This window comes from Leucoraja erinacea, unplaced genomic scaffold (assembly GCF_028641065.1).
Source record: "Leucoraja erinacea ecotype New England unplaced genomic scaffold, Leri_hhj_1 Leri_788S, whole genome shotgun sequence".
NCBI classification, from domain to species: Eukaryota; Metazoa; Chordata; class Chondrichthyes; order Rajiformes; family Rajidae; genus Leucoraja; species Leucoraja erinaceus.
Window position 1 is genome coordinate 6068 of NW_026576716.1, and position 16137 is coordinate 22204.

Consider the following 16137-nt stretch of genomic DNA (forward strand, 5'->3'; position numbering starts at 1 on the left):
CAAATCATTAATATATATTGTAAATAGCTGGGGTCCCAGCACTGAGCCTTGCGGTACCCCACTAGTCACTGACTACCATTCTGAAAATGACCCGTTTACTCCTACTCTTTGCTTCCTCTTTGCCAGCAAAGGTGACTGCGCAGGAATGACGGTGGAACAGTAATAGCAGGAATTTCTGGGCATAATCCTGCAGACGCAGGATCATTTCATTCCAAAAAGGAAGAGAGATTCTAAGGGGAGCAGGGATAAAATAAAACGGAAAGAAAATATGTATAACACAGCAAAGAGTAGCCGAAATCAAGAAGATTGGGAAATCTTCATAGGACAACAGAGGGAAACAAAATCGGCAATGGCGGCTGAAAAGATGAAGGGCGAAAGGATGCTGGTCAGGACTATAAAGAAGGACAGTAAAATACGTTTTAGATATGTTAAGGGAAAAGAGTAGCAACGTCCAATGTGGGTCCCTTGAAGTCAGACAGTGGTGAAATTATTATGGGCAACAACGAAATGGCAGAAGAGTTGAATATGTACTTCGGATCTGTCTTCACTAAGGAAGACACAAACAATCTCCCAGATGTACCGGAGGACAGAGGGTCTAAGGGGGTAGAGGAACTGAAAGACATTTTCATTAGGCGGGCAATAGTATTGGGTGGGCTCATGGGTCTGAAGGATGGTAAATCCCCTGGACCTGATGATCTGCATCCCAGGGTCCTCGGGGAGGTGGCTCTAGAAATAATGCTGATCATTTTACAATGTTAAATAGCTTCGGGATCAGTCCATGTGGATTGGAGTATAGCTAATGTTATCCCACATTCAAGAAAGGAGCGAGAGAGAAACCGGGGAATTACTGACCAGTTAGCCTGACTTCGGTGGTGGGAAAGATGCTGGAGTCAGTTATTAAAGAGGTAATTATGGGGCGTTTGGATAGCAGTAAAATGATTAGTCCAAGTCAACATGGATTTATGAAAGGGAAACCATGCTTGACTAATCTTCTGGAATTCTTTGGGGATGTGTCAAGTAAAATGGATGCAGGGGTGCAAGTGGATGTAGTGTATCTAGACTTTCATAAAGCTTTTGATAAGGTCCCGCACGGTAGACTGGTGGCTAAAATTAGAGCACATGGTATTGGTGGTAGGGTGTTGACATGCATAAAACATTCGTTGGCAGACCGAAAGCAAAGGGTAGGAGTGAACGGGTCCTTTTCAGAATGGCAGGCAGTGGCGACTGGAGTGCCGCAAGGCTCGGTGTTGGGGCCGCAACTGTAAAATTGTTGGGTCATCAACAGAAACATATAACATTATAAAAGGAATGGACAAGCTAGATGCAGGGAAAATGTTTCCAATGTTGGTCGAGTCCAGCACCAGGGACCACAGTCTTAGAATAAAGGGGACGTTATTTAAGACTGAGGTAACACATTTGATGAAAGAATAAAACTACTAGGATTGTATTCACTGGAATTTTGAAGGACGAGAGTGGATCTTATAGACACATATACCAGTATTAAGGGCGTCCACAACCAGGGGCCACAGTTTAAGAAAAACGGGTAGGCCATTTAGAACTGAGACGAGGCCACACCTTTTCACACAGTTAGTGGAACTTGCGGAATGATCTGCCCCAGAAGACAGTCGACGGATACTGGATGTATTCAAATTGAGTTAGATTGAGCTCTCAGGTTAGTGGAATCAAGGGATATGGGTAGAAGGCAGGAACGGGGTACAGATTGTGATGGAGCAGTTGGCGGGGTGAAGGTAAACAAGCTACAGAGATGAAGAAGGAACTAATGAAGGGGAGGATTCGGAGGAAGGGAAGTGCTCTCATCTGTAAGAAGATTGGTCCGAATGAAGGAGGGGCGTGTCCAACTCATAATCACCGTAAGCAAGGTTTTCTGAGAGATGGGCAAAGATCGAGTTTGACGTGAGTGGATTCATCACTCCTTTCCTCACCGCTCTCAGTACTGGGAGAACAGACACGGAAGAAAGATGCTTCTGATACTGCATCTGATCCTCTCCGTCCACTGTGAGCGAAAGTGAACAAACTACGCTGTCCTTATTTGCATTTTCTTCATTTCTACTGCGCATCGCCGTTCTTTGACCTCGTTCTTTCAATTGATCACAATCCGGCTTCGTCTCCGATTTTATTTACTTCACGCTCTTCCCTGTTGCAACCCCTCCGCTCTCCGCTCCCCGCTCTCCGCTCTCCGCTCTCCGCTCTCCGCTCCCCGCTCCCCGCTCTCCGCTCCCCGCTCCCCGCTCCCCGCTCTCCGCTCTCCGCTCTCCGCTCCCCGCTCCCCGCTCTCCCCGCTCTCCGCTCTCCGCTCTCCGCTCTCCGCTCTCCGCTCTCCGCTCTCCGCTCTTCGCTCTCCATCCCATCATCATATCGCCTTTAATCCTGTAGTTTACTTCCTTATGGGGTAGCAAAGTGGCGCAGCGGGAGGGGCACCGCTTCACAGTCGCCAGAGACCCGGTTTCGATCCTGACCTTGCGTGTTGTCTATCTGTGTGCAGTTTGCACGTTCTGCCTGTGACACGCCGGGGTCTCCTCTGGACTGTCCGGTTTTTTCCCACATCCCAAAGACGTGCGGGGTTAGTAGCTGAATTGACCCTCTGCAAATTGGACCCCGCGTATAGGTAGTGGAGGAGAAAGTGGGATAAAATAGAACGAGTATGAGCGTGTGAGCAGGGATCGGTGTGGTCTCCAAAAGGCCATAATACCGTGACGTAGAAGCATCGGGTGCGCCAGCTCTATGGCTGCCTCTGTTTTTTATTATTTTAAGTATGTTTTGAATGTTTATTCTCATGCCGCGGAATGTTGCAATTCCTCCCGATGGCGGGGTTTCAATCATCCCGAGGAGAGGGCTTGAACATCGGACCGTCGGCAACGGAAAGTGCGGAGGGTTCAAGGCCCCGACACGATTGAACAAAAGAGGAAGATGACTGAACTGTATTGTCTTCCATCACTGTGAAGAATGGCGATTCCATTGTGGTGGATGTTTATGTTACTTTGTATTTTATTTGTATATTGTGTTCCTTTCACTTAGTATGACTGCATGGTACAGAAATGTCACTGTCATTTAGTTGGTGAAGTGACAATAAGCGAGAACTTGATCTTGAATGATGCAATTCTGCTCCGTCATTCAAACGTGGCTCATCTATTTCCATCACTGGAAAATTCCACCCCACGTCCAAACTATCAAGGCCTCTCATTATCCGATAATTTTCAAAGAGTTTGCTATCCCCTGTTACCCTCATCCTTCAAAACTCCAGAGAGAGCTGGCCAAGAGCCTCCAAACGCACCCCATACGTTAATCAAATCACCCCCCCCCCCCCCCCCCCAAATCATTCTCGTAAACCTCCTCTGGACCCTCTCCAACGCCAGCACAACCCTCCCCAAAACCGCTCACTACATTCGAAATGTGGCCTCAATAGCGATTTATAAAAACTCAATATTATATCATTAAATAATACGTTTTGTTGGGCCAAACATTGCTGTAGCTTTCAGACAATTCAATCAATCGATGGCAGACATCACTGTATTTTCTCCCCTTCGTCTTTGCACCGCCGGTCCATGTTTACTCACCGCCTCCCTGTTTATTTCCCAGATGCTACCTCGGTTACGGTTAATCAGTTTCCCGGCGCTCTGACCGGATCTCCCGGCCGATACGTGGAGGTGACGTGCATTATACCGGACAGTACCAGCGTTTACATGTACTGGTACAGACAAAACCCGGGACAAGGGCCACACGACCTGTTCTACTCTATAGCAGCTGGGATCGTGCAACCAACGTCGCCGGTGGATGGTTTTACAGCAGAAAGGCCAACGGGCAACGAGTTCTCCCTAAAGTCCTCCGTCCTGGAGGCGAATGCATCGGCTATGTATTTCTGCGCCTGGGTCTACACAGCGACTTTGACAAACGGGGGAGACACACAAAAACCTCACTCCCTCATTCGCTGATAGTGAGCGTCCAATTCGACAATGAGATTTTTGTCCTGTTACCTTGTCCCATCTCTTCTCCCAAAATCTTTTCCGTCCTTTATCCAGCAGTTCGCGCTTTCTTTCAACCTCTCTCTCTCCGTCTCTCTGTAGTTCTCTCCCTGTCTCTCCTTTCGGCCTTCCTGTCCCCACAATTCTACGACGCCCGTCCTCGCTGTAACTCACCCTTCAGTCTACCTGTTTGTTTAGTAGTGTTTATCGGCCCGTTAACCCCTCGATTTAGAGATCGCTGGTTTAAATCGAAGAATGGGCGGATATATTTTGGATAAATGGATTGATTTATGGATGACTGGGAGGTTAATTTGAGGATCAATATCAGCAGAGGTTACAGAGATGTATATGATGTAATATGATGTAATATTGTAATATGATGGATAGATAGATATTGTAATAGATGGTGATAATAAGAATTAGTTGGAAATATGGAGAAAGGGAAAGAGGGATATAGATGGATAGATATACCAACAGAGGACCCGAGTGGGCGGTTACTGTCCGCGAGTGACAAAGTGACTTGTCTATCCATCATCCATGCGTACAGATCTTGAAATACCTATGCATCCATGCTTGAACGGATCACGCTCCAGACGCCGCCTAATTCATTCGGAACAATTGTTTTCCAGGTGGGGGTCACTTCTCTTCCACCGAATCCTCCCCTGGTCTAGTTCCTCATTAATCACTGTCTCCTTTCTACCGTGACCCGGACCCTCCCCTAGTGCCCACTGCGCATTACTTTTCTCATTTATCGCGGTCTCTTCATCTGCCTCTTGTGAATTCTGCCCTTCCGCTCTTCTCTCTGCCTATCAGTCTAACGTCCTCTACCTCTGCCTATATATCCCTCTATTTATTTCCCTCTCTACCTCCCTCAATATCTATATCTCTCTGTTTATCTCTCAAAGTCTCTGAAATGAATGAATGTATGATAATTCATTGTGACAGATCAGAGTGATATTCCGCCACATATAGGACGCCAAGAAAGTAACAAAGTATCGAGACACCGAGTCATCCTTTGTTCTCCCAGCCCCTCCTCCCACGACGTGTTCCCCATGATGGAGCTTCCTATGTTCCCGTCCTGTTCCAGTTCCTCATCGACCAACGACCTGAGCAGCACGCCGACAGCTTCGCAGGCGTGATATAGAAAGCCGGCGCCCTCAACTACCGCCGAACACAACTGCCGGCACGACCTCCACGCCGACCGCCACTGAGTCCACTCATGACCTCTATGCGGCGCCGACCCAGAGTTCCGCCGCGGGCATCAACCGCCCGGCTTCTTCGCGGAGCTGCGAGGCGTCTACTGCTCGCGCCCACTTTTCTCTTTATCTCCGCCTTCTATCTTTTTCATCTCTCTCCGCTGCTCAATGTCTCCCAATTTCACACTATCTTTTTCTCCACTGTCTCTCCACTGTCCCCCCCCCCCCCCCCCCCCCCCTCTCCTCTCTCTCTCTCTGCCACACACCACCCACTATGTCTCCCTATCTGCCTGTTTGTCTGTGAAAGGTAATTATCCAGCCACCAGACATCTCGCAGTTCAGCCATTCGTTAGAATAACCAATGGAAGAACGCTGTGCGGCAGACAGGGACAAATAGAATCCGGTAGCAGGTGACTCTGGCCTGGTATCTAGTTCTACTTCCGGCACCTGTCACTCGGTTCTCTCGCTGAGGAGTTGTTTACTGTCGTTTTAGCCGTGATGGTTAGAGACATAGGGCGAATGTGAACATGAGGGAGGCAGATGTGACTGAAGATTGATAGAGGGGCGTAATTCTGCCACATAAAGGCAGAGATGAGGACAGATTAACCAACAGGAAAAGAAGTGCTAAACACAGTCGTAGATAAAGCAGTAGTTTGTGAGGTGAAGACAATGTGCATAATACTACACACAGTTCACATTCATATATATGTATGGATTGCGTGAGACTGAGAGAGAGAGAGAGAGGAGAGAGAGAGAGAGAGAGAGAGGAGAGAGAGAGAGAGAGAGAGAGAGAGAGAGAGAGAGAGAGAGAGAGAGAGAGAGAGAGAGAGAAAGAGAGAGAGAGAGTGGATAGAGAGAGAGAGAGAGATGAAGGGGGGGGGAGGGAGAGAGAACTAAGAATAATCCTTGGCGAAGGAAATACCGATTATCTTGGTGCACAATACGTAACAGCATGCCATAACCTGAGAGACGGCGAATGACCAACATGCACATATGCAAGCACACACTAATTAACATTAAGCAACACTAACAAATTAATATCGAATTACTAAACTTGCTACTGTGTTGTACTGCTTACAGCTGCAAGAACGTGCATACATTAATAAAGGGCTATAGGCCTATCGCGAGTTTATGTACATGAACATATCTACCAATGCAAGACAGAGAGACAGAGAGAGAGAGCGAGAGAGCGAGCGAGAGACAGAGAGACAGAGAGACAGAGAGAGGGAGAGAGAGGGAGACTGAGAGAGAGGCTAGATAGGGAGATATAGAGAAGAAAGAAAGAGATATATCGTGATGGATATAAAGAGTTGGAAAGAGATATAGGCATAGAGAGAGACAGCGAAGAGAAAGATTGAGGTACATATAGAAACAGCGAAGCACAGACACGTTCATAACGCGAAAGATAAATAGATATAGAATAGTAGATGGAAAAGAATGAGACGAAAGAGAGATGAGGATTCGGCAGCACGGAAGTCACATTCACCTGGAAGGAAATCGTAACGAATGTAACCATGGATATCCGAGAGATGGCCAAAGTGCGAGATCGACGTGTCGGATCATCGCTCCAGCGCACTCAACTCTCAGAACTGAAAGAGCAGACCCTGCTGGCCGGTCTCATCCGCTCCGTCTACTGTGAATTGGTGATCAAACGAGTCTTTCTTTGCTGCACTCTTCCTTCATCACATCGCTTTTCTTTGACCTCTTACCTCAGATAGACTCGATTTCAATCCACCTTAGACTCCGCTTCCTCTTTCCCTCACAATCCTGACCATCACGCCATGACTCCCTGTATGTCTGTCGGTCTTGGAACTCCTCGGTTTCGCACTGCTCCGCTCATTCTCCTCCTGCTCCAAGTCGCAACATGGACATGGTCCCTCTAGTCCTTACCTTTCACCCCTTCAGCCTTCGCAAACAACAGATAATGCCCTGACATTTTTGCCACCTCCATCTAGAAACGCCGTCCCATCTCCAACCCTTTCCGTTCTACGAAAAAGGCCGTTCCTATTACGTAGTTTTCTGGTTCCCTCATGTCTTCCCACCCAAAAACATGCTTACCCCCAGGTACTTTCCCACGCGACTACAGGAGATGCAACATCTGTCCCTATACCCCCTCCCTTGACCCCATCAAGGGATCACGACACTCCTTTCAGGTAATGCAGAAATATATATATATATATCTCCATCTCGCTCTGCCTCTCGTTACTCTCTACCAATATCTATATCCCTCCCCCTACCTCGCATAATATCTGTCCCTTTTCCACTTTTGTCTCTTTCCATGTCTAGATCTCCTTGTCTATTTATCGATGTGTTCATCTGTCCCTCTTTCTCGATCTAACAATTGATCTGTCGATGTTCTTATCTATCCATCCAATCATTTCTCCCTCTATCTCACGATCTGTCTTTCTGCCTCTCGATCTGCCTGTCTATCTGTGACAATTACCCGCCCACCTGATATCTCGCGGTTCCGTGATCCAAGGCGAATAATCAATGAGAGAACAAAGCTCTGATGTGGTATGAAGTTCCACCTCCCCGCACCTGTTACTCCACTCTGCTCGCAGCAGAATTGCTTTATGTGACGTTCATGGATAGAGTGTGAAAACAATCGTAGGGTATGGAGATGTTAATAGAGAAAGAGAGAGGTAGAGACAGAGATACAGAGAGAGAGAGATCTCTATCTAACTCTCTCTTAAATTCATCCAGTGATTTGGCCTCCACTGCCATCTGTTGCAGGGAATCCCACAAATTCACAACTCTTTGGGTGAAAACGTGTTTACTCACCGCAGTCTTAAATGGCCTCCCCTTCATTCTAGGACTGTGGCCCCTGGTTCTGGACTCGCCCAACATTGGGAACGAGTTAATTATTGGAATGTTCTGTTGAGCGGCAGTCGGTCCTTTGGCCTGGAGCCGAAGCCGCCTTTCGGATAGGTGGCGTTTCGACAGAGTGGCCATTCCGTAAGTTTGCTTTTAAGCGACGCAGCCTTTCGGTTCGTTGGCTTTTAGGCGTTCCGCCGTTTCGGTTAGATGCATTTAGGCGTCCCATCCTTTCGGTTAGTAGGCGTTTCGTCTTCGGACTACATCGATTAATTGGCGTTCAGCCTCGTTTCTATTCGTTTCTTTGGCTTCCACTTCTTTGCTTCGGATTCTTCTCTGGCGGCGCCGCGTCCGCACACGGCTTTACCTCCCCCTTACCTAATCTAACTGCATGGAGATAATAATCTACCCCCTTGCTTTTGCCACTAAAGTGGATAACCTCATATGTATCCATATTATACTGCATCTGCCACGCATCTGAACACACAATCAACCTGTTCAGGTCACCCCGCAAACTCCTAACATCCTCTTCACAGTTCAGACTGCCACCCAGCTTTGTGTCATCTGCAAACTTGCTAGTGTTGCTCCTAATTCCCTCTTCCAAATCGTTAATATATGTTAAACAGTTGCGGCCCTAACACCGAGCCTTGCGGCACTACACTCATCAGGGACTGCCATTCTGAAAAGTACCTGCTTACTCCTACTCTTTGCTTCCTCTCTGCCAACCAATTTTCTATCCACGATGACACCCTACTCCGAATACCATGTCCTCTAATTTTAGTCACTAGTGTCCCAAGCGGGACCTTATCAAAGGCTTTCTGAAAGTCTTGATACACTACATCCACTCGCTCCCCTTCATCCATTTTGCTTGTCACATCCTCAAAAATTCCAGAACATTAGTCAAGCATGATTTTCCTTTCATAAATCAATGCTCACTTGGCCTAATCCTTTTACTGCTATCCAGAATACCCATTAATACCTATTTAATAATTGACTTCAACATCTTTCCCACCACCGACGTCAGGCTAACTGTTCTGTAATTCCCCGTTTTCTCTCTCGCTCTTTTCTTGAAAAGTGGGTAACATTAGCTATCTTCCAATCCACAGGAACTGATCCTGAACCTGTTGAACATTGGAAAATGATCTCCAGCGCGTCCACTATTCCTAGAGCCACCTCCCTGAGGATCCTGGGTTGCAGACCCAGGGGATTTATCATCCATCAATACTACCCAATGCGATTTCTCGCCTAATGGTAATTTTATTCAGTTCCTCTATCCCCTCTGATCCTCTGTCCTCCAGTACTTCTGGGAGATTGTTTGTGTCTTCCTTGGCGAAGACAGGTCCAAAGTACCTGTTCAACTCCGATGCCATTTCCTTGTTCCATGTAATAATTTCACCCATGTCTGCCTTCAAGGGACCCACATCTGATGTTGCTACTCTCTTCCCATAACATACCTATATACGTTTTACTATCCTTCTTTATATACCTGGCCAGCTTCCCCTCGTACTTCGTCTTTCACCCCGTATTGCACGTTTTGTTTCCTTCAGATTGAATGGCGGTGCAGGGCCGAATAGAAACATAGACACATATAAAGTAGGTACTGGAGTAGACTATTCGGCCCTTCGAGCCTGCACCGCCATTTAATATGATCATGGCTTATCATGCAACTTAGTATCCTGTACCTGCCTTCTCTCCATACCCCCTGATCCCCTTGGCCACAAGGGCCACATCTAACTCCCTCTTAAATATAGCCAATGAACTGGCCTCTACTACATTCTGTGGCAGAAAGTTCCTGAGACTCACTACGCTCTGAGTGAAAACATGTTTTTCTCATCTCGGTCCTAAAGGATTTCCCCTTTATACTTAAACTGTGACTCCTTGTCCTGGACTTCCCCAACATCGGGAACAATCTTCCTACATCTAGCCTGTCCAACCCCTTAAGAATGTTCTAAATTTCTATAAGATCCCCCCTCAATCTTCTACATTTTAGCGAGTATAACAGTCTATCAGTCTTTATTCATAAGATAGTCCTGACATCCCAGGAATCAGTCTGCTGAACCTTCTCTGTACCCCCTCTATGGCAAGAATGTATGTCTTCAGATCTGGAGACCAAAACTGTACGCAATACTCCAGGTGTGGTCTCACCAAGTCCCTGTACAACTTCAGTAGAACTTCGCTGCACCTATACTCAAATCCTTTTGCAATGAAAGCTAACATACCATTCGCTGTCTTTACTGCCTGCTGCACCTGTACCTGCCTACTTTCAATGACTGGTGTACCATGACACCCAGGTCTCGTTGCATCTCCCGTTTTCCCAATCGGCCACCATTTAAATAATAATCTACTTTCCTGTCGTTGCCGTCAAAGTGGATAACCTCACATTTATCCACATTATACTGCATCTGCTATGCATTTGCCCACTTACCCAACGTATCCAAGTCACCCTGCAGCCTCCTAGCATCCTCCTCACAGCTAATACTGCATCCCAGCTTCGTGTCATCCGCAAACTTGGAGATGTTGCATTCAATTCCCTCGTCCAAATCATTAATATATATTTTAAATAGCTGGGGTCAAAGCATTGAGCCTTGTGGTCCCCCACTAGTCACTGCCTGCCATCCTGAAAAGGACCCGTTTACTTCTACTCTTTGCTTCCTGTCTGTCAGCCAGTTCTCTATCCACATCAATACTGAACCTCCAATACCGTGTGCTTTAAGTTTGTATACTAATCTCTTATGCGGGACCTTGTCGAAAGCCTTCTGACAGTCCAGATATAACACACCCACCGGTTCTCCCTTATCCACTCTACTAATTACATCCTCGAAAAATGCTATAAGATTCGTCAGACATGATTTACCTTTCGTAAATCCCTGCTGACTTTGTCCAATGATTTCACCACTTTCCAAATGTGCTGCTATCCCATATTTAATAACTGACTAGCAGTTTTCCCACTACCGATGTTAGATTAACTGGTCTGTAATTCCCCGTCTTCTATCTCCCTCCTTTGCCAAACTGGGATGAACAATTTTTGTAGTTCATCCATGCAGTCTTTAAATACCTTCATTTCATATTCACCGTCAATAGTCTACTCCTGCATCTATTGTCATGTTTCTACGTGTCTATGTGTATATGATCATGGCTGAACATCCAACTCAATATCCTGTACCTTCCTTCCTTCCTTCCTTTCTTCTTTCTGCCTTTCTTTTTCTTTCTTCCTTTCTCCTTCCTTCCTTCCTCCTTTCTTTGTTTTCCTTCCTTCCTCCCTTCCTTCCTTCCTCCCTTCCTTCCTTCCTTCCTACCTTCCTTCCTCCCTTCCTTCCTCCTCGCCCTTCCTTCCTTCCTTCCTCCTTCCTCCTTCCTTCCTTCCTTCCTCCTTCCTTCCTTCCTTCCTTCCCCTTCCTTCCTTCCCCTTCCTTCCTTCCTTCTTCCTTCCTTCCATCCTTCCTTCCTTCCTTCCTTCCTTCCTTCTGTTTCCCTTCCTTCTTTCTCCTCCTTCCTTCCCCTCCTCCTTCCCTTCCCCTTTCTTCCTTCCTTCCTTCCTTCCTTCCTTCCTTCCTTCCTTCCTTCCTTCCTTCCTTCCTTCCTTCCTTCCTTCCTTCCTTCCTTCCTTCCTTCCTTCCTTCCTTCCTTCCTTCCTTCCTTCCTTCCTTCCTTCCTACCTTCCTTCCTTCCTTCCTTCCTTTCCTCATTCCTTCCTTCCTTCCTTCTTCCTTCCTTCCTTCCTTTTCCCCCTTCCCCTTCCTTCCCTCCTCCCCCCCCCCCCCCTTCCTACCTTCCTTTCCTTCCTTCCTTCCTTTCCTTCCTTCCTTCCATCCTTCCTTCCTTCCTTCCTTCCTTCCTTCCTTCCTTCCTCCCTTCCTTCCTTCCTTCCTTCCTTCCTTCCTTCCCTTCCTTCCTCTTCCTTCCTTTCTTTCCTCCTTCCTTCCTTCCTTCCTTCCTTCCTTCCCTTTTCCTTCCTTCCTTTCCTTCCTTCTTCTTCCTTCCTTCCTTCCTTCCTTCCTTCCTTCCTTCCTTCCTTCCTTCCTTCCTTCCTTCCTTCCTTCCTTCTTTCCTTCCTTCCTTCCTTCCTTCCCACATACGATGAAATAATAGAACGACTATGATTGTATACACTGGAATTTTGAAGGACGAGAGGATATCTTATAGACACATATACCAGTATTAAGGGAGTCCACAACCAGGGACCACAGTTTAAGAAAAACGGGTAGGCCACTTATAACTGAGACGAGGCCACACCTTTTCACACAGTGAGTGGATCTTGTGGAATGATCTGCCCCAGAAGACAGTCGAGGGAAAATCACTGGATGTATTAAAAAAGGAGTAAGATAGGGTTCTCAGGGTTTGTGCAATCAAGCGATATCAAGTCATCAAGTCAAGTTTATTTGTCACATACTCATACGAGATGTGCAGTGAAATGAAAGTGGCAATGTTCGCGGACATTTGTGCAAAAGACAAACAACCAAACAACCGAACAAATTATAAACACAATCATAACACGCATATTATTTTACATAATAAATAATGGAAGGAAAAACGTTCAGTAGAGTTAGTCCCTGGTGAGATAGGCGTTTACAGTCCGAATGGCCTCTGGGAAGAAACACCTTCTCAACCTCTCCGTTCTCACCGCATGGCAATGGAGGCGTTTGCCTGCCCGTAGCAGCTGGAACAGTCCGTTGCAGAGGTGGAAGAGGTCTCACATGATTTTATTTGCTCTGGAGTTGCACCTCCTGTTGTATAGTTCTGCAGGAGTGCGAGTGAAGTTCCCGTAGTGCGTTCGGCCGAACGCACTACTCTCTGCAGAGCCTTCTTGTCCTTGGCAGAGCAATTCCCAAACCAGATGGTAATGTTCCCGGACAAGATGCTTTCCACCGCCGCTGCGTAGAAGCACTGGAGGATCCTCGGAGACACTCTGGATCTCCTCAATTGCCTGAGGTGGTAAAGGCGCTGCCTTGCCTTACTCACGAGAGCTGAGGCGTGCGATGCCCATGTCATATCCTCGGAGATGTGGACTCCCAGATATTTAAAACAGTTCATCCTATCCACAGGATCCCCATTTATCCTCAATGGAATGCACGTCCTCGGATGATGTGCCCTCCTAAAGTCCATGATCAGCTCCTTCGGTTTTTTGATGTTCAAGAGGAGGCTGTTATCCTGGCACCAGAGTGCTAGATCAGCCACCTCCTCCTGGTAGGCCTTCTCGTCGTTGTCTGAGATCAGGCCCACCACCACAGTGTCATCAGCAAACTTAATTATTGAGTTGGAGCTGAACCTAGCCACACAGTCATGTGTGTACAGGGAGTACAATAGGGGGCTGAGGACGCAACCCTGGGGCGATCATGTGCTCAGGGTGAGGGACTTCGATATATTCCCTCCCATCTTGACTAGCTGGGGCCTGGCGATGAGAAAGTCCAGGACCCAGGCACACAGGGAGGTGTTGAACCCTAATCCCATTAGCTTCCTGGCCAGTCTGGTGGGGACTATCGTGTTGAAGGCTGAACTGTAGTCTATGAACAGCATCCTCACGTAGCCCCCCTTCTGGCTGTCCAGATGGGAGAGAGCGGTGTGCAAGACCTGGGAGACCGCATCGTCCGTGGACCTGTTCGGACGGTATGCGAACTGCAACGGGTCCATGTTCCGAGGGAGGAAGGCGCAGATGTGATTCTTCACCAGCCTCTCAAAGCATTTCATGACTACCGAGGTAAGAGCCACCGGACGGTAGTCATTCAGGCAGGCTGGGGAGGCATTTTTTGGTACCGGTACAATGATGGATTTTTTGAAGCAGGCAGGGACCACGGACTTGTCCAGGGAGAGGTTGAATAATGTAGTGAGCACTGGAGCTAGCTGCGTAGCACAGGACTTGAGTACTCGCCCCGAGATGCCATCGGGGCCTGCAGCTTTTCTCGTGCACCCGTGTCAGAGCCCTCCTCACGTCGTGCTCGGACAGCGAGAATGTGTGCACATTCCTCCCTTCAGCTTTGGTAACAAGCCGCTTGCGGTATTGTCGATAGTCGGCAGACCTGGGGTGGTGTTGCCCCTCTCGAAACGAGCGTAAAAGGAGTTCAGGTCATCAGCTAGGGAGGTGCCGGCACTTGCGGATGAGGGAGGGGTGCTCCGGTAGTTGGTTACAATCCGTAGCCCCTGCCACAGGCTCCTGGTGTCCTACTGCTCCATCTGTAATTCCATCTTGTCCCTGTACCTTCTCTTTGCGTCCTTCACCGCCCTTCGCAGTCGGTAGGACTCTGCCTTGTGGATGTCCATGTTTCCTGATGCCAGGCCCGAGTTGTAGGCAGCGGTGCGAGCATTCAGGGCCACACGAACAGACCTGTCTACCCAGGGTTTTTGGTTCGGAAAGGTGCTTACGATTACCGTGGGGACGATGTTGTCGATAACTGTTGCGATGAAGTCCATGACTGCTTCCTCGAACTCACTGACGTCACCGGACATTGCTTCGAACATATTCCAGTCGACATCATTCAGTGCACCTTGCAGCATGGCCTCTGACTGGTCGGACCATCGCTTTACGTCCCTCGTCTCTACCGCTTCCCGAACTATCCTCTGTTTATACTCCGGCAACAGGAAAATGGCAGCGTGGTCAGATTTTCCTAGGGGAGGGAGTGAAACGGCCTTGTAGCCTTTCCTAAACGGTGTGTAGCAGCGGTCCAAAGTTGCCTCGCTCCGGGTGGCACACGTGATGTGTTGGTAGAAGTTCGGCATGACCTTCTTGTGATTTGATTTATTAAATGGGGATATGGGGAGAAGGCAGGATCGGTGTACAGATTGTGATGGAGGAGTTGTCGGGGTGAAGGTAAACAAGCTACAGAGATGAAGAATGAACTAATGAAGGGGGGGGGGGGGGGATTCGAAGGAAGGGAAGTGCTCTCATCTTTAAGAGGATTGGTCCGAATGAACGAGGGACGTGTCCAACCCATATCCCTCGTAAGCAAGGTTTTCTGAGAGATGGGCGAAGAGCGAGTTTGACGTGAGTGGATTCATCACTCTTGTCCTCACAGCTCTCAGTACTGGGAGAACAGACACGGAAGAAAGATGCTTCTGATACTCCTCCCGATCCTCTCCGTCCACTGTGAGCGAAAGTGAACAAACTACGCTGTCCCTATTAGCATTTTCTTCATTTCTACTGCGCATCGCGGTCCTTGACCTCGTTCTTTCAATTGGTCACAATCCGGCTTCGTCTCCGATTGTTCTTTACTTCACGCTCTTCTCTGTTGCAACCACTCCGCTCTCCGCTCCCCGCTCCCCGCTCCCCGCTCCCCGCTCCCCGCTCTCCCGCTCTCCGCTCTCCGCTCCCCGCTCTCCGCTCCCCGCTCCCCGCTCTCCGCTCTCCGCTCCCCGCTCTCCGCTCTCCGCTCCCCCGCTCATCCGCCTCTAACGCTCTCCGCTCCCCGCTTCCGCTATCCGCTCTCCGCAAAGTGGCGCCGCTCCGGGCTCCGCTCCCCGCCGCCAGAGCTCCCGTTTTCGATCTGACCGCGTGTTCCTGTCTGTGTGCCCGCCCGTTCTCCCCTGTGACACGCCTCTCCTCCTCTGGACTGTCCGTTTTTTTCCCACATCACTCTTCCGGGTTTGCAGATGAATTCCCCTCTCATGGGATCGAGGGAGTGGAGGAGAACGTGGGGATAACATAAAACGGGTATGAACGTGTGAGCAGGGATTGTTGTGGTCTCCAAAAGGCCATAACACCGTGACGTAGAAGCATCTTCATCTGGTACCAGCTCTGTGGCTGCCTCTGTTTCGATCCTGACCTTTTAACTATGTTTGAGTGTGCAGGGCACGTTCTGCCTGTGACGCGCCAAGGGTCTCCTCTGGACATTGGTCCGGTTTTTTCCCACATCCCAAAGACGTGCGGGGTTAGTAGCTGAATTGACCCTCTGCAAATTGGACCCCGCGTATAGGTAGTGGAGGAGAACATGGGATAACATAAAACGGGTATGAGCGTGTGAGCAGGGATTGTTGTGGTCTCCAAAAGGCCATAATACCGTGACGTAGAAGCATCTTCATCTGGTACCAGCTCTGTGGCTGCCTCTGTTTTTATTATTTTAACTATGTTTTGAGTTGGGAAGAATTGGCAAGAGTGGATTATTTGGATAAATAAATGGATAAGTATATTTCCAATTGGTATATAGAAAGAGAAACAT

General features: G+C 48.3%; 1 gene segment (V, D, J or C); it reads left to right on the plus strand.

Moving 5' to 3' along the window:
* The first annotated feature begins 349 nt into the window (after positions 1-349).
* On the plus strand, positions 350-5119 carry LOC129694765 (T cell receptor beta variable 30-like). The segment is given in 3 exon segments: positions 350-407; positions 3598-3871; positions 5068-5119. Coding segments are annotated over 3 exon segments (384 nt in total).
* Positions 5120-16137: the final 11018 nt, after the last annotated feature.